This window comes from Phacochoerus africanus, chromosome 8 (genome assembly GCF_016906955.1).
Source record: "Phacochoerus africanus isolate WHEZ1 chromosome 8, ROS_Pafr_v1, whole genome shotgun sequence".
In the NCBI taxonomy this organism is placed as follows: Eukaryota; Metazoa; Chordata; class Mammalia; order Artiodactyla; family Suidae; genus Phacochoerus; species Phacochoerus africanus.
In genome coordinates this window covers 68,732,307-68,756,450 of record NC_062551.1, presented here as the reverse complement: position 1 = coordinate 68,756,450, position 24,144 = coordinate 68,732,307, and the positions used below count along the sequence as shown (strand labels likewise).

At 46.0% G+C, this 24,144-nt stretch overlaps 1 protein-coding gene across 4 annotated transcripts in view; it reads left to right on the top strand.

The window, feature by feature from the left end:
* RERE (arginine-glutamic acid dipeptide repeats) overlaps nucleotides 1-24,144 on the top strand; it is a 404,974-nt gene that overhangs the window by 257,977 nt on the left and 122,853 nt on the right. For 3 of the 4 annotated variants that reach the window (XM_047791579.1, XM_047791577.1, XM_047791578.1), the window contains one exon: nucleotides 19,532-19,580. In XM_047791579.1, coding sequence (XP_047647535.1) covers nucleotides 19,532-19,580 — 49 coding nt within the window. Of the gene's footprint in view, nucleotides 1-3,803; nucleotides 4,293-19,531; nucleotides 19,581-24,144 lie in introns of those variants that run through there. The other variant, XM_047791580.1, reaches the window with a different exon arrangement.

Below are 24,144 nucleotides of genomic sequence, written 5' to 3'. Positions count from 1 at the left end.
GGCCCGGGGTCTTTGAGACCCCTGAGTACCGAGCAGATCCTCGGTGTCTTGTCCTCCGTGTAAGACAAGGCTGGGTCAGCGGAAACAGAGCCCATTTCTAGAGTTGGAATGTTTGGTTAAAAGTGGCACATTGGCTTACCTAAATTACCAACCCACCAGGGTGCAGGACGCCTTGATTTCCTTTGATGAGGAGGACTGGTCCCATATTCTGAGGTTCATTGACCTTGGTGCTGGATCTTCAATGGATTCTGTTTGGGAATGAGAGCGCAAGAGGAGCAGGTGGCCAGGCAGGTCCCTCGCTTCCGGTAGCATGTCCACTCAGGGTCCATTAGGATGAAGGGTTGAAGGCTAGTACAGGTATTTTGGGTTTCACATATTTTTAAACTTTTCAGTTTTCAATTTTATAGAAATAAAGAAGGGTTAAAAAAGGTCAGTACAGGAGTTCCCGTCGTGGCGCAGTGGTTAACGAATCTGACTGGGAGCCGTGGGGTTGCAGGTTCGATCCCTGGCCTTGCTCAGTGTGTTGGGGATCCGGTGTTGCCGTGAGCTGTGGTGTGGGTCGCGGACACGGCTCAGATCCTGAGTTGCTGTGGCTCTGGCGCAGGCCGGAGGCTGCAGCTCCGATTCAACCCCTAGCCTGGGAACCTCCATGTGCCGTGAGAGCGGCTCAAGAAAAGGGAAAAAGACCAAAAAAAATAAAATAAAATAAATTAAATAAAAAAATAAAAAGGTCAGTACACAGGACTCTTGAGTATCTTTCACCCAGTTCACCAATCGTTAACGTTTTGCAATGTTTGCTTTATTATCTTATTTGCATTGAATTTACATTATGAAGTGTTATTTATCTTTTAAACTTTATTTACAGATTTGCCTTATTGTCTGTGTTTCTGCCCTTTTATTTTCTGTTTGCCGTTATTACTTGATTATTCTCTCTACGGTGTGGTCCTTTCCTGAATCCTTTGGGAAGGAGTTGCAGACAGCAGACTTCTTTCTCCCTAAGTATTTAAATGTGGAACAAGGACATTCTCTTACATAACCGTGTATGGCCATCAAAGTCAGGAAGTTAGCATTGATATGATGCTGTATCATCTACGACAGTCCACATGCAAATTTCGACAGTGTTTCTAATATTGCTCTTCATAGTAACTTCTCCCATATCACCACACATGGGTACCTAGTTGTCTCTCTTTAATATCCTTTGCCTCTCTTTGTTGTCATGATGTTTCCTAGCATGGTCTTTGTTTTGGGTTTTTTTTTTTTTTTTTGGTCTTTTTAGGGCTGCACCCACGGCATATGAAGGTTTCCAGGCTAGAGGTCAAACCAGAGCCACAGCTACTGGCCTACACCGCAGCCACAGCAACGCGGGATCCACGCCGCATCTGCAACCTATGCCACACTTAACCCACTGAGCAAGGCCAGGGATCAAACCCTCGCCCTATGGATACTCTGCTGAGCCTTGACAGGAACTCCTCCCTTGCCTTTTTTGTTGTTTGTTTGTTTGTTTGTTTTCCGTGGCATTGACATTTTTGAAGAGTAGGAGCCAGATTTGTTGAATATTCTTCGGTTTGATTTGTTCGGTGCTTGCTCATATTAGATTTCACTTTTGCAATTCTTCCTTGTATAAGTTACCTGTGATGTTATACTCTTCTCAGTCAGCAGATAGGTGGTTTTGAGGTAAAGAGCAAGAGAGGTGAGTGGTTCCAGCAAAGCAGATTTTGAGGCTGTCCTTCCCCTAAAGAGCTTCCCGTCTCTGCGAAGGCTTGAGGTTCCTTGAGGGCGTGATGAGTTAAGGTACAGCAAGGGGTGCACAGAGTATAGAGGTGACTCCAGAGAGGAGCTGGTTGGAAATGGGGGAGGGGGTGATTTCTTCTCCCTGCCCCAAGAGTGAAGAGCAGAGGCCTTCGGGGTGCGCTGGGGTCACAAGAAACAGGAGTCTGTCCAGGGGTCACTAGTGGGAGTCAGGGTCATAGAGAAAAGGCCATAGGATGTTGGTAACTTCCCCTGGGGTCACTTGGGGCTTTGTGTTTATTTATTTATTTATTTTAATTAGAGTGAAACCAGGTTTATTGAGAGAGACACACATGAGCAGAACGCGATTGGTCTCACGGTCCAGCTCAGGACATGTTGCAGATTGTCATCTGCTTTGCGTCGCTTTGCTTTTGTCTTTTTAGGGCCTCACTTGGGCATTTGGAAGTTCCCAGGCTAGGGGTTCAATCAGGGCTATAGCCTCTGGCCTACACCACAGCTCACAGCAGCCCTGGATCCTTAACCCACTGAGCGAGGCCAGGGATCAAACCCACATCCTCATGAATCCTAGTTGGGTTCATTACCGCTGAGCCACAGTGGAAAGTCTCATCTGCATTTCTTGAGTTGGGGTCACAGTAACCATTTTTATGCTGTGTTCCATAGAACAGTTTCCGTGTTTTTTTCAGAGTAGTGATGAATTTATTAAATTATTATATTATGTTGATTTCTCAAGTAAGTAATTTCCATGTGAAAAGGTTTGGGGTGTGTGTGTGTGTTTAATGCCCTTCTGAAGAGAATAGTTTTGGTCTTCACGTTGATGCTGTTTGACTCCTAGGTTCTAATTCAGTTGCTCTTGTTTTTACAAAGTCTTTTTCACCAGATTTGTTTCTAGTCACTCAAATTTGGGGACATGTTGTCTTTCGTACCAGTAGGGAGCTTGGTCTTCCCACCCATTGGTCCTTGCTTCACGTGCAGGGTCAAAAGTAAAGCTTAATTAAGTGTAGTTCATTTTTCTCGTGTAAATTACATTTTTTAGCATGATGAGAGTTTTTTATGTAGTCATAGTCTCCGTTTAGCTCCAAGGAAGTAGAATTACTTTAGGAATCTTGAAGACGCTGTCTCCTTTTAAGCAGGTTTTCATCAACTTCCTGACATTTGGGGGGGAAGGGCCTTGGCACTGCTCTTTCCTGCCTTCTCTTGGCCTTTACAGATTTGGGGGCGTTTTATGGTCTTCTTTTAAAATTACAACTAAGTAAAAATAGACCCACTTCTTAATTTGCAAGTGGAAGCTGAGTGGACATACCCACCCAGGACTAGGATCTCTTTTGTGGTTGATGGTCCAGTTTGCCTTCTGCTGGAGGTGGAGGTCAGGGAAGGGGGCATAAATGTGATTTTTAAGGATTTTAACAGACGTGTACTGGCTGGTGCTGGGCAGTATGAAAACTTTGTCATGCTCAGTATGTCTAGGCTGGTGGGATCTTGCTTATGTAGCTTTGGAAATCTTTTCTGATTAAATTTTTAAATGAACCTCATTTCACGGGCATTTGAGGAAGAATGACTGGAGTTTGGAATCAAGAGACCTCATCCGAGATTTTTTGGTGCTCGGGTGTCTGTGGCAGGCTGCTCTCTGACCCCTTGGTTTGAGCCTTCCCCACCTTGTGGCTAGAAGTACGTTCCTTGTGCTCTCCATCCCAGATGGGGTTGGTATCACAGTAGGAGATGCTTTTAATTTAGTGTTTAGTGACTTTAGAGCCTCTTATCTGAGGGAGATTGAGCCCTTTGGGGAGACCGGGTTTTCTTTAGCTTTTCTGCTCGCCGTCCCACCGACCCTGTGCCTGTGGCTCTGATGCTGCCCCGCGCCCTGTTCCTGGGCCCTTTCCCAGATGTTTAAAGTTTTCAAAAAGAGCTCTGTGGGGCTGAGGCCCTTAAGTAGCCGCCACCCCCATGTTTTTAAGTGTCCTGCGGGGTTTCTATTGATTGGTCCTAAGGCAGTCATTCATAGCTTTATCTTTTGAGTCGCTTCCTTCCTGATGCCCTTGCTGTTTAAAAGCATTTTCTTTGATACTGAAAGACAAGACGCAACTTGCCGCTGCTCCGTTCTGACCGAGCGAGTGGGGCGTTTGTCCCAAGCCGGGGCGGCCGGCCTGCGAGGTCCCCGCGGTGGGCCGGCTCGGATCCCCTTTCGGGGCCCCACTTCCCTGCACACTAGCTTGGTTTGCAGGGCGAAGCTGCGGAGGCTGTGGCTGGGCTTTATTTACGGAAACAGCGGGCCGAGATGGATGGCGCGGCGAGACGGTGTGTGGATGAGGGCGGGTCACAGCACATGCTCAGTCCTGTCAGTGCAGGGGGAAGTTTCTGCGTTCTGCGCGCAGCTTAGGTCACAGCACAAGCTCAGTGCGGGCTCCGTGAGGTCTCTCGGGCTGCATGTGCCTCCATTTTGAGTTGTGAGAGTCGAAGGGGCTGAGTTTTCCCAGGAAGTGGCGGTACAGGGCGAGCGCCGACCCCGCCAGCCTGCCAGTCATGGATGACCCCTTCAGCCCCTGCAGGTAGGCTCCCGCCCGCCCGCCTCTCGCGCAGAGGGGTGGCTTTCGCCGCCCCCCGACTCCTGGGGACGTGCGGCATCGTTTCGTCATCCATAGCTCACGTTCCAGCCTCGGATTCAGCCCCGGCTGCTGAGGAGGGGCTGCTGCGAAACCTGGCCTCAGGGCCGGAGCGGGTCTCCTGGGAGATGCTGAGGCGCCGGAGAGTGCCCCCCGGTCCCTCTGGCCCCCCTCTTCCTACCCCTTCCTGGTGCCAGCTTGTTTGCCATGGGCACCTGCAGAGCCAACCTGCGGGCTGCGGCGGGCAGGGCACCTGGGCCCCGAGCCGCTCTGTTTGGATGGTTTTGGGAGGGGGGAGGTGGGCAGCTATTGGTTGCTTTGAAGGTGGGTGGAACTTGTTTTGATGGAGAGCCTGTTTGCTGAGCAAATTATAATCCTGGCAGTCTTTTTCTCCCGTCTGAAATAGCGCATACATTTTGACGCACACAAGGAATGGATGTGGATTATGGTGGCAAGAGTATCACCTTAAAATGGGTTTTTTAAGAAAGGAAATGTTATGCCACATCATTTTCTATTGCTGCCATAGGAAGCCACCCATTCTATCTTTTGGAGCTCGTGGGAAATGTCTTAGCAATTAAAATGCAGTGGCATTTGTGTTAGAAGTTAAGGTTCCAGGCTTTTGCTTATTTCGTTTGGTTTGGCAAAAGATGCATTTGTTGTGTATGTGCGTTTTGTGGTGTGGCTTGCGAATTCCTTAGGAGAGGAGTGAATGGGGGAGCTGGTGCTGAGCAGGTGGAGGCATCGACAAGGCCAGGCTTTGTGCCCTCTGCTCCATGGGATGGACTCCAGTCTCTTCTGTGTTTGCAGACTGGGCTGAAAGAGGTGGCTCCTCCGTGGCGAACTCGGGGAGCCTGTCATAATCAGCAGGTTTAAGGCCAGTTGGGTTCTTACCCAAGTCCATATTAAGTGAAGTTTTTGAATTATTTGAATTAATCATCCCTTTGTGTTTCCTCTTTCTTTTTTTCTTCTGATAGAAGTTGGAAAACATTTTGAAGGGACCCTGAAGTTTTGTGCCCTTGTGAGGATAAAAAGACGCGTACAATATAGAAGAAGGTACAGATGAAAGACTCTCAGGCGAGGGAAGACATTGATGATACAGGGAGAAATTCTTCTTGTGAGCTCTTCGATGCATATACATACCGAGCTGTGAGCGGTTAACTCTTGTCTGAGGAGGCCCCTGATTTGAGGGGACAGATTTTAGGAGGGTTACTGATGAATTATAGGCACCAAAAATATTGACGCATAATCTGGCTTCTCGTGGGTTCAGCGTGGGGACTGCAGTTAAATGAATTATAGGCACTAAAAATGTGATTGGCGCCTAAGCTGGCTTCTCGCCGGGTCCGCGTGAGGACTGCGGTGGAGGAGCTGAGGGGCACGGGGTGACCGGGGGTGAGTGACCTGCTCCCTGCCGTTCTCCCCGCCTTCTTCATTCCTGTGGGTGCCGTCTTCCCCTTCTGATCTCATGCACTTGAACAGTGCACCTGGGAGTTTGGGGCAAACACCCGCTGCTACTTCTCCCCACACTGTGTCCAGTTGGCTTCTGGAACTTGTCCTCTCTCCCTTCACTCTGAAGCACCTTTTTTCTGCCTTCCCACTCCTGCCCTATGAGTCTGAATCCCCTCTCTAGCCTGGAGATGCCGGCACTGCAGCCCTTGCCGGGCATTTCCACTGTGCCATTCTTGCAAGACTCCGGTTTCTGACTCATTACAGAAAACCCATTGTTTGACTCGGGGGAGGACTTGTTAGGAAACCATCCCTGGGACTGCGTTTCTGTCGGATCTTTTCGGTTGTCCTCCGTTCCCAGTAGATTGTGCCGACAACTGGGCCTCTGGCATAAATTAAATGAGGGGCATCTCTGGTCAGAGAAAAGACTAGATTTGGAGCTAGATGATAGAGTTAAGTTCTACCTAATAAGTGACATTGACCAAGCTGCGGCATTGGCTAAGTTCCTTCCCTCCTCTGAACCTCTGTTTTCTCATGAGTCATGTGGGGATAAATATTTCTCACGGTTGTTATAACGATTGGAAGCAAACAGTGTGAAAATGCTTGGCACATAGTTGCTCAGTGTATTATTATTAGTTCAAAGTCCAAGTCTACAATCTTGTGTAGGTATCATTATCTCACCAACATCTGTATGTTTTGATCTATTCAACGAAGACAGACTTGGGAATCGTGTTAGGTTTTATGGTAATTAAATCAACGCCTGGTATGTTTAGCCACCATTCTCCTTATGCTCTTTGGGTGTTTATGTTTTTCTTTTTTCTTCTTAAAGTTTTTTTTTTTTTTTTAAAACCTTACTTCCGTGAGGTGTAACATCGAGTGTCTGCAGCAGTAAGTGTTGTTCTATCATTACCAGTCTCTCTAATAGAGGGAAGGAGTGTGATTATGCCTCTGTCTCCACCCCAGCTGCTGCCACCATCCCTTCCCCTCTCACACTCACTCCACTGCAGTGAAGAGGAATAAACCGATGGTCCTATCTTTTTTTTTTTTTTTTCACAAGGAGTTCCCATCGTGGCTCAGGGGAAATGAATCTGACTAGCATCCATGAGGACACGGGTTCGATCCCTGGCCTCACTCAGTGGGTTAAGGATCCTGTGTTGCCGTGACCTGTGATGTAGGTCACAGAAGCAGCTCCGACCTGGTGTTGCTGTGGCTGTGGTGTAGGCCAGCAGCTACAGCTCTGATTGGACCCCAGGCCTGGGGACCTCCATTATATCATGGGTGTGGCCCTATAAAGATTAAAAAAAAAAAAGAAAAAAGGCATTTCCCAGAGACTTCCCAGTGGGAACACAGAGACATTCAGACACACATCGTAGACATACTTGCTTGGTCCAAAGTCCCTCTTTTTCTGAGGTCAGTCCATTCTGGTTTATTATAAAGTTTGATTTCAGTGTGCAGAAAACCAGCAACAGTTTTAGTCAGGTGATTGGCTTTATCTTTGAATATTGCTGCTTTATAAACGATGGTTGACTTTTTTTTGTCTTTTTTTTAATATATAATGATTTTTATTTTTTCCATTATAGTTGGCTTACAGTGTTCTATTTTTTACTGTACAGCAAGGTGACCCAGTCACACATACGTGTATACATTCTTTTTTTTCATCCTGTTCCATTGTAAGTGACTAGATATAGTTCCCAGTGCTATACATCAGGATCCATTCCAAAGGGGCAATAGTTTGCATCTATTAACTACGGTTTATTTTAAAAATAAATTTGTTTTCTAAAGTGTGTGTGTGTGTGTGTGTGTGTGTGTGTGTGTGTGTGTGTGTGTGTAGAGCTTTGTGTTGGGTGTGGTCCTTCTTTGCGGTAGGTGATGACAGTAGAACCCAGAGGAGCCTGAGTTGGAAGGGGGTCACGTGTGTGGGCAGATGTGCTGCCTTTTTCTATGTGATGGGGAAGAGGTCAGGCAAATAAGAACTTTAGACAGTGGAGCAAGGTCACTGCAGTGTTTTGAAACTGGATCTTTTCTCACGTTATTTTAAAAGATTTTTTTTTCTTTTACCAAATTTTTTTTTTTCCTGATACTACATATTATTATGTGGAGGCCGTATTTACTGCATCTTATTGTCAGCATGGAAACTTTTCTTATTCTTTAGCCAATACTTAAGTTCTTTTTTAGGGGGAAGGGGGCCTGCACCCGAAGCATGTGGACGTTCTCAGGCCAGGGATTGAACCCGCGGTACAGCTGCGGCAACACGAGATCCTTAACCCATGGGCCACAAGGGAACTTCCTAGCCAGTGCCTAAGTTCTTGGCGCTGAACTCTGAATTACGTTCAGGGACTCTGGGAGGAGAGAGGCTTGGGATCCTCTGTAATTAACTCACTGTGACCCCTCAACAGAGCACTTTTCTGTCCCCAGGCCTGGGTTTCTTCTGTTAAGCAAGATGCCTGGGATCAGATGGGCTCTGGAGAACTTGCCATCAGAGAAGATTTTAGAAAATTATGATTCTGGATTTTAATGACTTCCTGTCTTGACCTTTGCCTTTGTGTTTGAATTTGGAACATTAACTCTTCCAGCGCTGATGGTCTTTTCCTTTGTTCCCCCTGGGCCGTTTATCAGGCCTGCTTCAGGTCAACCTTGCCTGAAGGGGCTGGCCTTCTGTCACAGGGGATTTGACTTAATCCTGCAGTGAGTCACTTTGTTGCTATTTGTGGCTAGGCAATAGTTGAGTTACAATATCTTAGTCGGTTATTCATTTAGAATCTATGTGGCGAGTGCCCATGGGCTCTGGCCTGTAGTGGTGAGCTACGGTCAGATGCGACGCCTGCCCACATGGTGCTTGCGGTCTCAGCACGGAAATGAACTGTTAAATCATGACCGTGGCAAGAGGCTGAAGGAGAGCTGGGTGGTACTTTGGGGACTCATAACAGCGGGGTTATCTCCTGTCCTCAGGCCTGCCAGGGCTTCGCGCTAATAATAGGGATGACTCCTGTGCAGCAGGCCCTCTGCCTTCTTTCCGTGGGTCGCCTTTTATTTTTACCGCAGTTCCATAGAGTCGCTGTTACAAACTTGATTTTGTAGGTGTGCTCAGAGAGACTGAATTGTGTCCTCAGCATCACACTGAGAGCCCACAGAGTCTTGGACTGAAATTTTAATCTGGGCCCATTGGACTCTGCACGTGGGCATCTAGACTCCAGTGTGTGTAACAGCTCCGCGCTCCCACCGGCGGCTGGCTGCATCCTGGGACAGCCTGACTATAGACAAAGCTGGGATTTTACTCCAATTTAGGGAAATGTTTTTCTTTCCAACAGTTAATGGGAACATGTAGTGGAACAGAATTTAGATATTCCTCTGGGGTGCAGCAGGTTGAGAATCCGGCATTGCTGCTGCTGTCGTGCAGCTCGCAGCTGTGGCACGGGTTTGATCCCTGGCCCAGGAACTTCGGCATGCTGTGGGTGAGGCCAAAACAAAATATATATGGATTTATTTATTTGCTTTTTAGGACTGCACTTGGGCACATGGAGGTTCCCTGGCCAGGGGTCTAATCAGAGCTACAGCTGCAGGCCCACTGCCACAGCCACAGCAATGGATGATCGGAGCCGAAGCTCACAGCAATGCTGGATCCTAAACCCACTGAGTGAGCCCAGGGATCGAACCCACCACCTCATGGTTACTAGTTGGATTAGTTTCTGCTGAGCCATGACGGGAACTCCTATATGGATTTTTGAGAAGCTGTATCAGACTTAAGACATTTTGGAGTTCTGATTGTGGCTCAGAGGACTAAAGCCCCAATGTTGTTTCTTTGAGGATGCAGGTTTGATTCCTGGCCTCACTCGGTGGGTGAAGGGTCTGGCGTTGCATAGCATAGTCCACAGATGGCGCTCAGATCTCGTGTTGCTGTGGCTGTCACGTACGCCTCTGCTGCAGCTCTGTTCACCTTGGCTGGGAACTCGCGTATGCTGCAAATGCAACTGTAAAGGCAGGAAGGGGGGTTCCCATTGTGGCTCAGCGGGTTACGAACCTGACTGGTATCCATGAGGATGTGGGTTTGATCCCTGGACTCACTCAGTGGGTGGAGGATCTGGTGTTGTCAGGGCTCAGATCCTGAGTTATCGTGGCTGTGGTGTGGGCCCGCAGCTGCAGCTCCCATTAGACTCCTAGCCTGGGAACCTCCATATGCCTTGGGTGTGGCCCTAGAAAGAAGAAAAAGAGAGGGAGAGAGGAAGGAAGGAGTCAGTTTCAAATTTGTTGAAAAGAAAGCTTTAGAAACAGGTCTTCGTGCTGGAGAAATTTGAGAACTCAGCACACCATTCTGGGCTTCCTTCCTACCAGTCTCTCCTTTTCACTCCTGCCCACTACCCTTGAAAAAGAAGAGATTCTGGTAAATCCCCCTTTTAAAAAATGCGTTTTATAGATGTATAATGGATTTTCAAGGTTGTGTTAATTTCTGCTGTACTCTCGCCTTTTGATTTTCCTAAAATTTGGTGAATTTCATCCTGGACCCACAGTCTATTTCTATGGTCCTTTTCTGAATGAGCTAGAAAGTAGAGCTTCTAGAGTCTTCTTTCTGTTGGTTTCACGTCAGTCTTGCCACTCAACTTGACTCCCTATAGAAAAGATACGGGCGAGCTACTGTCTGAGCCTCGCGATCTGAAGAACAGATAAAGGCAGATCGCTCTGTGATTTCATTCTCACATGACGCTGGCCACAGAGCAGAGGTCTGACTTCACACTTACCGGCGCCAGCCTTCTGGGGCTGGCCAGCGCCTGCTCTGCCATTACCTTCTGGCCGTGCGTTGTGATGGGAAGCGGTCAAGCCAGCTGACTGTGAACGGCTTCTGTTCTGCCAGTTTGTGACCCCATGTTCTTGTCCTTCTCCTTCCCCTGTAGAGCCAAGTCCTTGTCCTAAGCAGTCACCATGACCGTACAGAGATATTGGGTGCCCTGAGCGAGCGTCCACAGACCCTTGCTACCCACACACTGCCCCCTCTTCCAGGTGAAGGAGTGGTTTGGTCTGGGCAGGCTCCTGCTTCCAGCCCACAAGCTCTTCCCAAGGAGCCTGCGGCGTCTGGCCAGCTGCCTCCTTGTCTCCTTTGCATAGATGCTTCTCCCTTTTTGATATTCAGTTGCAGGCTTCCAGCTCCTTTCTGTCCATTCCCTGTTTACTTCTTAGACGAAAACGTTTCCATGGTAACAGGTTACTTTTCAAAGGGAACATCTTGTCATTTTATTTAATCCACTGCAGCTGAAGAGGACTGAAATATTAAGTTGTAGTTGCCATGGATACTGCTTTATTACATCGGTTTCTTTTGTATCAGATTTCATATACAATGAAATTCTCTCTTTTTTTTTAACTCAAGGAATAAACACAATGACTTACCCTTATTGTTGTAATTTGGCTTCTGGGACTATTTTTTCATATTCCGAAGCAAATAGTTGCAGAATAATGGGAATTAAATTCAGCTGTTTTGAAAAAATATTCATTATTTACATTAACTGCCCAGAGAAATTCTACCTCCTTGCTAGTAAAGATGGGGCCTCTTTTTTTTTTTTTTTTTTAATGATTCCCAGCTAAGGATGTCTCAAAAAAGATGACCCAGCAAGAGACATCCCTAGCAAATAGAAAAAAAATATGTGACTTGAGTTAATTCCTTGAATCGCATTGCTCATTAACTGTGACATTCTTTCTTCAGTTACTTGTGCAGCTGTGGGCAGTATATTTTGAGGGAATCTATTTGTGTTTTATTTAACTTTTCTCATGTCTGGCTTGCTTTCTTATCTCTAGTCTGTGAACTAACCTCATCTTTGACTTTGAGCAACTTTTCATTGATTCAGTGCTCTGGTGCATCTTTTGCTCACGCTCCCCAATAGGTAAATTGATTAGTAGCATCACAAGCTGGACTTGGAGGAGTTCTCTCTCGTGGCATGGCCAGTTAAGGATCTGCTGTTGCCACTCAGGTCACTTTGGGGCTCAGGTTCAGTTCCTGCCCTGGGAACTTCCACATGCCGTGGGTGTGGCCTAAAAAAATCTCCCAAACCCTGAACTTGGACATGAGTTCATTTTTTCTATAGTTCTTTGTCGTTTTACAAGTGTAGCTTTGTGTTCCATAATCGCAGATTATCTGTTCCATAATCACAAAGATTCCACTCCCTTCTCTCTTCCCCTGCCGTTCTGAATGCTTGGCAACCAGTAATTTGTTCTCCAATTCGGTAAGTTGGTCTCCCCCCATTTTATGGCCACACCTTCAGGAAATATGGAAGTTCCTGGGCTAGGGATTGAATTGGAGCTGCAGCTGTTGGCCTACACCAGAGCCACAGCAACTCGGGATCTGAGCCCCGTCTGCAACCTACACCATTGCTCTCGGCAGCACCAGATCCTTAACCCACTGAGTGAGGCCAGGGGTGGAACCTGCATCCTCATGGATACTAGTTGGGTTCTTAACCAGCAGAGCCGCAGCAGGAATTCCATATAATTTTGTCATTTTGATGTTGATTAAATCAGCCTTTAAGTTTGATAGGTTTTCTCTGTTAACATGCTTTTCAAACTTGAGAAAGTAACTTTTTGATTATTTTGTCTGCTTTTGGTGCTTGATGTGAACACAGAACTGACTTAGGGAAAAGGATATGGCTTCTGGTAGTGGTTCTGTTTGTAATTAGTTGTGTGATTTTGGTTTAGTAACTTAATCACTGTGTTCTATGGGAGTGTGGGTGGGAGCTCTGACTTTGGAGTCAACTAGAGTTTGAATTCTGGTTTTTCCCACCTGTCAGCTATGTTATCTTGGACAATTTCATAAACTCTCTTCGCTTTGGTTTCCTATCTGGACAGGTAATAATAGCACCTACCTACCTTATAGGGTCATCCTTAAGGTTAGATAAGAAGATATATGGAATTTGCTTAGCTCAGAATGCCTGGTACTTGGTAAATGTTCAATGTGCACGTTTGTTTCGTTATTGATGCTGTAATTACTACTGCTATTATTATCTATTAATGGAGATACTGCCCCATAGAGGTGTCATGGGAATAACGAAATAATGGATGCTCGGCGTAGAGAGTGCTTAGCAGGTGATAACTAGTAGCACTGTTTTGTGTTTGTCATGCAGGTATAAGATGACTGAGTTTAAGACCAAGTGCATACGTGAAAACCCCGAGGCAGAGGTGTGCATAGGGGTGTCTTGCATTGTCCTGAGATACGACTTCCATCTTTGGTTGCTTATTACATGTATAATATCCTCTATCTGACTTTACTGGGATTTACACTGTCCTTGGTCTGGATTTTCCTTCTTTAATGGATGGCCACCCTGCTTTTGCACAAACGTACCTTGTTAATGAAGCAGTGCTGTACAGCAAGCAGAAACTTTGTTAGTAGCTATGTTGTTTTAAACATAAGATAGAATAAAATCTGAATTTCTCTGACTAACATTACTAGCGCTTTCATTAGGATAAAAATATGAATTAAGGGGTTCCTGTCATGGCTCAGTGGTTAACGAATCTGACTATCCTCCATGAGGATGCAGGTTTGATCCCTGTTCTTGCTAAGTGGGTTAAGGATCCGGCATTGCCGTGAGCTGTGGTGCAGGTCACAGACGCAGCTTGCATCTGGTGGTGCTGTGGCTCTGGTGTAGGCCGGCAGCTAGAGCTCCAATTAGACCCCTAGCCTGGGAATCCCCATATGCTGCGGGTGCAGCCCTAAAAAGCGGGAGAAAAAGAAAAGAAAGAAAAAGAATTAAATGAATTAATACATGGAAATGAGATAATACTATAGAGCACCTGTAGAGCAGATAGAAAGTTAGGTCTTGCTAGTAATTGAAGGATTACCCTGGCATTTTCTAGAGTAAAGGCCTTTTGAGTTTTAACCTCCAAAATGTATGAATATTTTTTGGCATGTGGAAGTTCCTTGGCCAGGGATCAGACCTGAGCCACAGCATGACAATGCCAGATCTTACCCCCCTGTGCCGCAAGGGAACTGTAACCTCCAATGTGTTTTTAAAAATTTGCTCCAGTTAACCTTTACTGGACAGCGGCCCCCAAGTTACTCCTGGTTCCAGGGACTTCCAAAAGTGGCTCCAGACTTTGCCTTCCATTAATATGGGCGCCGTCAGTGTCTGTCCTTTCCTTGGGGCCCTTCTCTGTGTAAAGTGTCATACTTCTGAAGAGGGTACACGCGCCAGTGTCTCTTTTCCTGAACAAAGTGTAAGGTTTTCATGTTTCATGTTGGGGGGCTGGACTGAGGAAGGAGTGAATGTAGACAGAAGGACAGGTAAGAGAAAACAGCAAACAACCAAATCATTATAGTTGGCTTCCAGTATTTTCTGAAGTTCAGAATGTATGCTACCCAGTGCTTCTCAAGGCTGGTTTGCAGGCCCCATTGTTAATTTGATCAAATCCCAGCCCTTGAGTGCCAGTCTTTGCCATAGTCCATGTGATGAGGTGGGAAGCCGGATGAAAGGCTGCCAGTGCAGACCAGAGGACACACGTGAGTTGAGTCAGAGGCTCAAAGAGCCACTTCTTTCATAGAGCACCATTTTTTATTGGAAAGAATAACCGACAAACTGTGCTCACTCGTTTGGGTAATTGGCAGATATTTTCTTGAAAATGAAGGAAGTGAGCCTGCCATTCTAAGGAAAACAGCTGATGGAATTTTGCTGATGCAAAAATTAGGGCTTTCAAGTAATAGTTAGAATTTTGAAGAACTTGTACCTACTGCTTTGAGCTTTACAGCTTCTCTGCGCTTATAGGCTTTTCCTTTGAGATGTGTGGTGATACTAATGAATGTTATTTTTAAGAAATACTGTGTATGTTGTAACATTTATGTTCCAAATATGCTAACATTTGGAAGATCTGCAAAACTTAGTGAACTAATATTTTCCATCTAGCCAATGAGTGACAAAAATCAGTGAAAGATGGATTCAAAGATAGATTTTATTTTTATTTATTTATTTATTTTTGTCTTTTTGCCTTTTCTAGGGCCGCTCCCTCGGCATATAGAGGTTCCCAGGCTAGGGGTCTAATCAGAGCTGTAACCACTGGCTACACCACAGCCACAGCAACAAGGGATTGGAGCCTCGTCTGCGACCTACACCACAGCTCACGGCAACGCCGGATCCTTAACCCACTGAGCAAGGCCAGGGATGGAACCCACAACCTCATGGTTCCTAGTTGGATTTGTTAACCACTGCGCCACAATGGGAACTCCCAAAGATAGATTTTAATGTAAAAGATTCCTAAAGATCGTTGATAAGGTTTTAGATTCACATTGTGCAAAGAAGAATCACCGGTTGAGTTTTGGTGTCATATCAAAAAGAATATCTGTAATTATCAAAAAGAATATTCACATAGTCTTTGTTTTCCCAGTTGTATGTTTGTGTGAGGCCAGATTTTTTTCAACTTATTTTTTCTGCTCGTGCTGAAGTTCTGGGGCCAGGATTCAAACCCAAGCCACAGCAGTGACAGCATCAGATCCTTAACCTGATGCACCACAAGGGAACTCATAGATTTTTTTTCCCATATATTTAAGCTGGAAGAACATATTGCAACAGATTGAATGTAGAAACAGCTATGAGAATCCACCTCCCTTCTACTGAGTCAGATATTAGGGTGATTTGCAAAAATGTAAAACTATACCTCTATTTTTACTGGGTTTTTTTGTTTAAATTCAATTATTTTTTATAAGAATATGTTTTATTTTGTCATAAGTCTTTTGAGATTAAAAATAAGGAAATATTTTGAAACTCCTCTAAGATACAACTTTTTTGAGATACTCAATAACTTGAGTGTAAAGGGGTCCAAAAAGTTTGAGAATCGTTGACATAAAAGGAAAAAATGTAGTACTCAGCATGTGATGATTAAGTGTGTTTTCTGCAGAGAGTAGCTACTCCCTTTAAAGAATAATTCCTGGTGATTTTTGTCACGTTTTACATCATTGTAGGCCGGAAATATTCCTGTAACCAAGGGATTTTCAGTTTGTCCTCAAGAAGTGATGCTAGACAGGCTCTGTCTCAGGTTCTGGGGGCTAGAAGAAGTGAATGAAACCTGCATTCCTCAGCTCCCTCCGAGAGCTTGCAGTCCCAGAGCCGGGAGGTCGGCTAAGTCCAGATTAGTCACTGCAGTGTTGCCACTGCTGCAGGTGAAAGGGGACCATTGAAGAAGCTCATGGGGGGCAGGGGAGGAAGCATCAAAGGAGGAGGGGTTGAGAGGCTCCCTGGACTCCAGGCACAACTGGATACCGGCAACTTCGCAGGAAAAAGCCCACCTTTTTTTTTTTTTTTTTTTAAAAGGCCCACACCTGCAGCATATGGAGGTTCCCAGGCTAGGGGTCCAATCGGAGCTACAACTGCTGGCCTACGCCACAGCCACAGCCATGCTGGATCCTTAACCCTAACGCTGGATCCTTAACCCACCGAGCAAGGCCAGGGATCGAACCTGACACCTCATGGATACCAGTCAGGTTTGTTTGCGCTGTGCTGCGCCAAAACGGGAACTCCCAGCAACCCACTTTTTGATTTTCATCTTTAGTTCATATTCTCACAGTTTTTCTGTCAGGTGCATATAGTTTTCTCTAATAGGATTTTTTGCTACCAACCTCTCTCTCGGACCCAAAACGTATTTCTGCCATGTATTCTGTATTCAGGAGTCCCTGCTGTAGTGACTAGTGCTGTTGTCTACTTGCCTTGGATCCCACTCCTGCTCAAAAATCACCACGCTGCATCTCTTCTTGTGAAACCGTAACATTTAAAATTGCGTAGGATAGGAATTCCTTGGTGGCTTAGTGAGTTATGGATCTGGTGTTGTCACTGCAGCAGATCGGGTCACAGCTGTGGCGTGGGTTTGATCCCTGGCCCTGGAACTTCCACTTGCCATGGGCATAGCTCCCCCCAAGAAAAAAATTGCCTAGGATAGAGAAATATTTTTGCTGTAAAAATTGATTTATAATTTTAAAAGGTTCTTTTTAATCTAATCTACTCCTTAATAAAGGTACTTTTTAGTACCCTTTCTTGACATAGACATGAAAGAGAGAAATACATTTGTAATTTAGGTTCATAAGGTATCCCGACACAGTTTTTGGTCTCACTTGTTTTATTGTTAGCATTATTAATATTTATTGGTCTTCTATTTTTACCCAAATAAGAGGGGGATATAAGCAGTTCTGTTCAATAAAGTATTTGGAATTTTTATTATTGCGGCACAATTTTGAGCTAAATATGATAATATTGACTCATTAAAATATTAAAAGTAACCCTCCCCCAACCCACATAAAAAATAAAAAAGAGGAAAAATGTGAAAATAAAAATGAACCGAGGAGGTCCTGTTGTGGTTCAGTGGAAACCAACACGACTAGTATCCATGAGGGTACAGGTTTGATCCCTGGCCTCACTCAGTGTTGCCTTGAGCTGTGGTGTAGGTTGCAGATGCGGCTTGGATCTGGCACGACTGTGCCATAGGCCTGCAGCTACAGCTCCGATTTGACCCCCAGCCTTGGAACTTATGTATGTTGTGGGTGCAGCCCTAAAAAAAGGAAAAAAGAATCAGGGATATTTGTCCTGGAATTATCCAGGATTTAGCAGTGCGTGGAACAGTGAAGGCAAGGTGCTTTCATGAGCAGCCTTTTGGGAACCTTGGCATAACATAGACCTTGTGGAAGAACCTGAAAGTTGAGCCGTGGGCACAGCGTCCTGGATGGGCTGTGGCTGAAGCCCTCTGAGATGATGTGCTTTGGCTTGGCCTGCCTGTATGCAGGCAAGCATTTGGAAAGTGTTTAGAAATAAAGGAGAGAGCCTTTGGCAGCTGATTTTTGCTCATGCAAGTTACGAAACAGAAAGGGACAAGTTGGAAGGGAAATGGTTGGTAACACTGCTTGTTGTTTTTAAAACTCAGATTAAAATAGCCTCCTCTGCATACCTCCCCAAACAGCTTCTCGTAATTCCCACATAAACCTTCGAGAACGCCAACCGTCTCCCAGCTCCGCGTTCTAACACTGCCCCCCCTGCCCTGGAGCAGGCTTTTCTCCCACCGGCCCCTCTTTCTCTCTTTCCCACCTGGGCGGGGGCTTACTGGGAAGCCCTCTTGCCTGCCCCGTGCTCCTCATCTCGGCCTCCTGGTTTCATCACCCCCGTAGCACTTGGTCCCCGGTTTCTGCTGCAGCGCCTGGTTCATGTGGCTGTGGTGCTTAGACCTGGCATGTGGGGCCTGGATGCCGCCTCCCCGAGCATCTTCTGCGTGTCAGTCATCCCTCTTCCCCTGCTGCCGACCTTGCCAAAAAAGGGTTTTGGCAAGAAAAGGTGTTAGGGTTAAGAGAAGAAAGTGCTGGACCTGAAGGAAAGAATAGTTTTCTGAAATTCATTCCCTGGGCCTCAGGGCTCCTGGTGGGGATGTCAGACCCTGCGAGGAGGGCAGGGGACCCCACTTCCTCTTCGCTCTTCGCTGCTCGATTCTGCTCTTCAGCTCAGTCCAAGTCAACAAATAACCGTCGAGCAGCTCCCAGCCTGCAAAAGCCTTCCCTTCTGCACTAGTGGAAGTTCAGAGGTGCCTGTCGACGTGGCAAGGACTTGTCACTGGGCCGGAAGCTGTTTTCCTAGGATAGTCAATAGCTAGTAGTGATCGGCAGTTGCTCCGGGAGGCCGGGAACTGCCCTTCTTTGTCCACCGCCGTGTGCCCTCCCCGTGCCCTGCGCCAGGCCTGGGATGGGAAGATGCTGAGTGAGTGGTCCCCGAAGGGGTGTGTGAGGTGACATCAGGAGGAGATGAAGCAGGCTTCGGCGACACAGTAGTTTTGGGAAGGGGACTGGTTGGCTTGGATTTGGAGCAAGGGGCGGTGAGCCTGCCAGTGCGGTAAGATTGGCACAGACCTGAGGCGGGTCTTCCACCTCCAAGGCGCACCGGCTCCCCCTCGCCTCCCTGATGTTCTGCTCAGAGGGCACCTCACTGGGAAGGGCTTCCCGTCCGTCTTGTATAAAGAACTGTTGAAATATTTCATCATTTGCCGTCTCTTAATTCCCTGACCCTTTCATTGTTTGACCTATTACTTGTTTCTCTGGTTTTTATCTGAATGAGAATTGAAGTTCCAGTAAAGCAGGAATGATATTTTTGCTCATTACTTTGTCCCCAACACCTAGGGCAGTTCCTTGTTTGTTGCAGGTACTCAATAAATATTTGTTAAATGAGTAATTGAATGAATGACCCAGTGTGTGCCGGGAATCATAAAATATCTTATTTATATTTTACTGAGGTTTATCATAGGGCACCCTGAAGTGTTTTGAAAAGAGGAAGCACGTATTGGGATTGTGCTGTAGGAGCGTTCCTCTCTCTGAGGTTGAAAGGATGATGGTGTAGGTGCCCAAGACAGGGAGCTGCAGTAAAGGGCTTTTTAGAAAAAGATTCTAGAGACGTGCGGGTGCGGTGGGGTGGGGGGAGTTATGTGTACAAGGCGACATTAAGACCAGTGGGGAGGAGCTCCCCCTGCGGTGCAGCAGGACCGCCGGCATCTCCGGAGCGCTGAGACGCAGGATCCGTCCTTGGCTGGGCACAGGGGTTTAGGATCCGGCGTTGCCACTGTTGCAGTGTAGGTTGCAGCTGTGGCTTGGATCGGACACCCTGGCCCAGGGTGGCAAAAAAAAAAAAAAAAAGTGGGGAAGTTAATTCTTCCTGAGTCATCCCTCATTTATTTCAGGTGAATTGTTTTCCTTGAAAAAATATGTGAATGTTTATGTCAAAACTATATTGTGCTAACCTGATCTGCTCTTTTCATAACAGGAGGCTGAACAGCACCCAGGGAGAAATTCGTGTTGGTCCTAGCCATCAGGTAAAAGAAATTTCCGCACCTTCTTTCATGGGTTTTATCTGTTTGTTTATGTGCCCATGGCGGGCAGCAGCCTCTGTAATGGGACCTCAGTTCCCAGACCAGGGGCTTGAACCCAGGCCGCAGCAGTGAAAGCACCTCGTCCTAACCACGAGGCCACCAGGGAACTCCTCTTTGTTTAATAGGTTTTTAGTTCTTATTTTTCAGCTGGCCCTTTAATCTATTCAGCAGTACCTTTGAACTCTTGTTATGCTAGTAGGAATTTTATATAAATGTAGAGATTTATTTTTTCAGAGCACCACATACTTTTTAAAACATCGTGGCAAAACACATAAAACATAAAAGTGGTCATTCTGACCGTTTCAAAGTGTGTAATTCAGCGGCGTTATGTACCCTCATTCATACATTCGTGCAAGCCTCACCTCTCTGCGCCTGCAGAACTTTTTCTTCTTCCCAAACCGAAAGCCTGTCCCCAGGAAGCGCTGACTCCTCCTTCTCCCTCCCCTGGTCTCCCGCAGCCTCTTCCTCCGTCCTGGGCCTGGGAAGAGAGCTCTAGCTACCTCCTGTCGGTGGAATGGCACAGTGTTTGCCTTGTTGTGTCTGCCTTGTTTTCTTAGCGTGATGGCTTCAAGGTGCTGCCATGTTGTAGGACATGTCGGAGTTTGCTTTCTTTTTAAGAAGCTTAATGATTTGGTGTATGTCTGGCTGGTAGTGTCTGCATGAACATTTGGTCACTATATACTTTCATTTTAACTTCTTAAAAACCCCATTTCCTGCAGAAAAGTCAGAATGGCTAGAATGTTTGTCAATCAGAAGCTTGTGGAGTTCCCGTCATGGCGCAGTGGTTAACGAACTGGACTAGGAACCATGAGGTTGCAGGTTCCATCCCTGGCCTTGCTCAGTGGGTTAAGGATCCGGCATTGCCGTGAGCTGTGGTGTAGGTCGCAGATGCGGCTCGGATCCCACGTTGCTGTGGCTCTGGCGCAGGCTGGCGGCTACAGCTCCGATTCAACCCCTAGCCTGGGAACCTCTATATGCTGTGGGAACGGCCCAAGAAATGGCAAAAAGACGAAAAAAAAAAAAAAAAAAGCTTGTGATGTCACGACCTGTGTGTTTCATGTTTTATTCAGTTTACTAAGACTCTGGCATTATCTCTGTCATCTCTCTCTCTCTCTCTTTTTGGATCTGTCAGTTAGGATGCTCTGACAGGCAGGGCCAGAAAACTCTGGCTGAACATGGTTGTTGATGGTCTCACATATCATCATGTTCTGGCTACACAGGCCTGGGGTTCTGCCCTGCTTCTCTCTGGTTCTCTTGGCTTTGAGGGCTCGATGGTCCCCATGAGCTGCCGTCTTCGTTATGCCAGGAGCTGAATTTCACTGATTCTAAGATGCACTTGTTACCTTCCCATTTTATTATCTCTCATGTAGGGCTTCATTGTACGTCCTATGCTGTGATTATAATCTGTCTTATTTTATATTTTATGTTTTGCTTTTTAGGGCCACACCTGTGGCATATGGATGTTCCCAGGCTAGGGGTTGAATCAGAGCTACAGTTGCTGGCCTACACCACAACCACAGCAACACTGGATCTGAGTTGTGTCTTTGACCTATACCACAGCTCACAGCAACTCCCCATCCTTAACCCACTGAGCAAGGCCAGGGATGGAACCCCCATCCCCGTGAATACTAGTCAGGTTCATTACCCCTGAGCCACGATGGGAACTCCCATGTATTCTTTTTAAATGCACCTAAAGTAACAGATCTTGCATTGAATGAAAATGCAGCAAACATGAGAGGAGGGACGGGATCTCGCTTCTTTTCTCCTTAGGACGGAAAATTTCCCCACAGGGTCTCCATTAGTCCCCACGTGTCATTGCCATGATTCAGGTCTTATGTCCATATCTAGACTTGAGGAAAATGGTTTATTACCATGATTGCTTGGACTGTCAGTTGAGTTGGGATGGATGTTGGGTTGAGCCCCGTAGCCATTTCATATTAGAGACAGGCGACTCCTTATAAGGGAACAGAAAATTCTCTGTCCAATGTTGAGCATTTCTTTTTTTTTTTTTTTGTCTTTTCTAGGGCCGCACCTGCAGCATATGGAGGAGGTTCCCAGGCTAGGGGTCGAATGGGAGCTGTAGGCGCTGGCCTACACCACAGCCATAGCAATGCGGGATCCGAGCCGCGTCTGCAACCTACACCACAGCTCACGGCCACGCGGGATCGTTAACCCATCGAGCGAGGCCAGGGATGGAACCCACAACCTCATGGTTCCTAGTCGGATTCATTTCTGCTGAGCCACGACGGGAATTCCGAGCATTTCTTAATATATCATTCATATTTTTAAGAACCTATTTTAACTCTGTAATGAAAAAGAAATTAAGAACTGAAGGGATATTAAAACCAAAACACAGAAACCATTAGGGACGTCTAATTTCTAGAAGATAGTTCTTATCACAGGACTTGGGTTATGCCTGAGACGAGCGGAAGGAAGCTGTATGTGCTGCTCTTAATACCCACCTCCTCTTGGTGTGTGTGGCCTGTTGGGGAGCGTCTGGCTGCCGCCTCTCAACTGTATTTTCCGAGCCTTTAGGACTAACAGTTACATTTTTGTTTGTTTGTTTTTTGACCACGCCTGCAGCATGTGGGTATTCCTGGGCCGGGGATTGAATCCAGGCCACAGTGCCACAGAGAACTCCTTTCCACCGTTGTTTTGAAAGGGATCGCAGATGTATCATTTCAGTTGTGGAATATCCTAGAAATAGGAACTCTTTTTCAAAAAAACAGTCACAACCTACACACCTCATGAAAATTAGCAGTTTCCTAATATTCAAGTGTCTGCTGTATCCAGATTTCCCTAATTTTCTCCCTCCCTCCCCTCCTCAGTTCAAATTGGAATCTGAAATAAGAGCCATGCGTTTCGGTTGGTTGCGGGACTCTTAAATCGCCTTTGATCTGCTGTTGTCTCTTTCCCTCCCTCTCTGTGTGTGTGAAGAAGCTGGGTGGTCTTTCTCCGCGAGGGCACCACAGACTGTTTGGCTGATTACATCTTTATGTGTCATGAACTTGTTCCCTGGCCTTGACGTATCTTGAAAATTAAGAGTTAAATCTGGAGGTCGAGTCGTGTTCTCATGTGGTACCCTGCTCCTGGCAAGGATGCTTCCGGGTGCCGCTATGTCGTCTGTCAGGCACCTGTGTCTCTTTGAATGATGATTTGCAGCCATTCCTTGCTACTTAGATCGTGTCTTGTTGGGCTTGTTACCTAGATCATCCCCCTTTAAGGTGGCAACACTCTAATCGTATCATTCCTTCCCTTCCTGGCTGATCTGCTTTCCCCTTGTCAGCTTATGATTCCCTGAAACACATGGGACAGGCGAGGTAAATGCTTGAATCTTTCCCTTTTCACCAGTTTTCAAAACATCGAGTTGGTTCTTCCAGCATCTTCCAGCAGTCGTCAATGGATTTAAATTATTTATCTGCTCACTCATTACAGTTATTCTCATAGATGATTAAGTCCTCCATTCGGGAGACGAGTAGGCCCCTCTCCCTGCTGTCTTCCATGTCCTTCAGCCCGAGCTCAGTGGTCTTTGGTAGAATCTTTTCTAGTGTGGCGTAATGTCGGTGTCTCGTCACGCTCAGCCCCGGCCCTAGATGTAGAACTGAACTTTTCTGATAGGAGTCCTCCTTGTTTTAGTGGAAAATGACATTTTTTTGACTGGCTGCTGGGGTGTTCATTACTGTTAGGTTGGTTACTATTTCTAGGCCTTTTCAGGAAACAGATGAGGAAATAATGTTTTTCTCCCCTTTTTAAAAAAGATAAAATATATTGTGGTTTCTTTCTGATATTTTAATTCAAATTCAAAATTTTATCTAGACCTTGTATTTAATTTTATGAATGAAAATTTTCTTTCATCTATATCTTTTTTCCCCTGCCTCAAAACCAATTTTTAAATGACACCAATGTAATTATTCATTTGCTTTAATCTCATAATAAATATATAGCAGCTCAGAATAACAGTACTCACCCTGCTACAAAGAATATGATTATTGAACACCTCTTACTATTAAGTTTTTTTTGGCCTTAGAATATATCCCACGGGGGAGTTCCTGTCGTGGCACAGTAGAAACAAATCCTACTAGGAACCATGAGGTTGCAGGTTCGATCCCTGGCCTCGCTCAGTGGGTTAGGGATCTGGCATGGCCGTGAGCTGTGGTGTAGGCCGGCAGCTACAGCTCCAATTAGACCCCTAGCCTGGGAACCTCCATATGCGCGGGTACGGACCTAAAAAGTCAAAAGACCAAAAAAAAAAGAATATATCCCATGAAAGCTCTGTAGGAAAATTAATATTTAAAGTTAATTGAAATGATTCCTGGAGAGGAACAAATTCAAAACATAGGTGGATGTATTTCATTTTGCTTTAAAGTTCTTAAGAAATTGCTGTTCTTTAAACTTAATTTTGTTTTTATAATTATGTAAAATATTTACATGGCCCCAGAATCAAACATTCAGATGAAGTCTGTTCAAAAAATTCCCCCCTGGAGTTCCCTGGTGGCTCAGTGGGTTG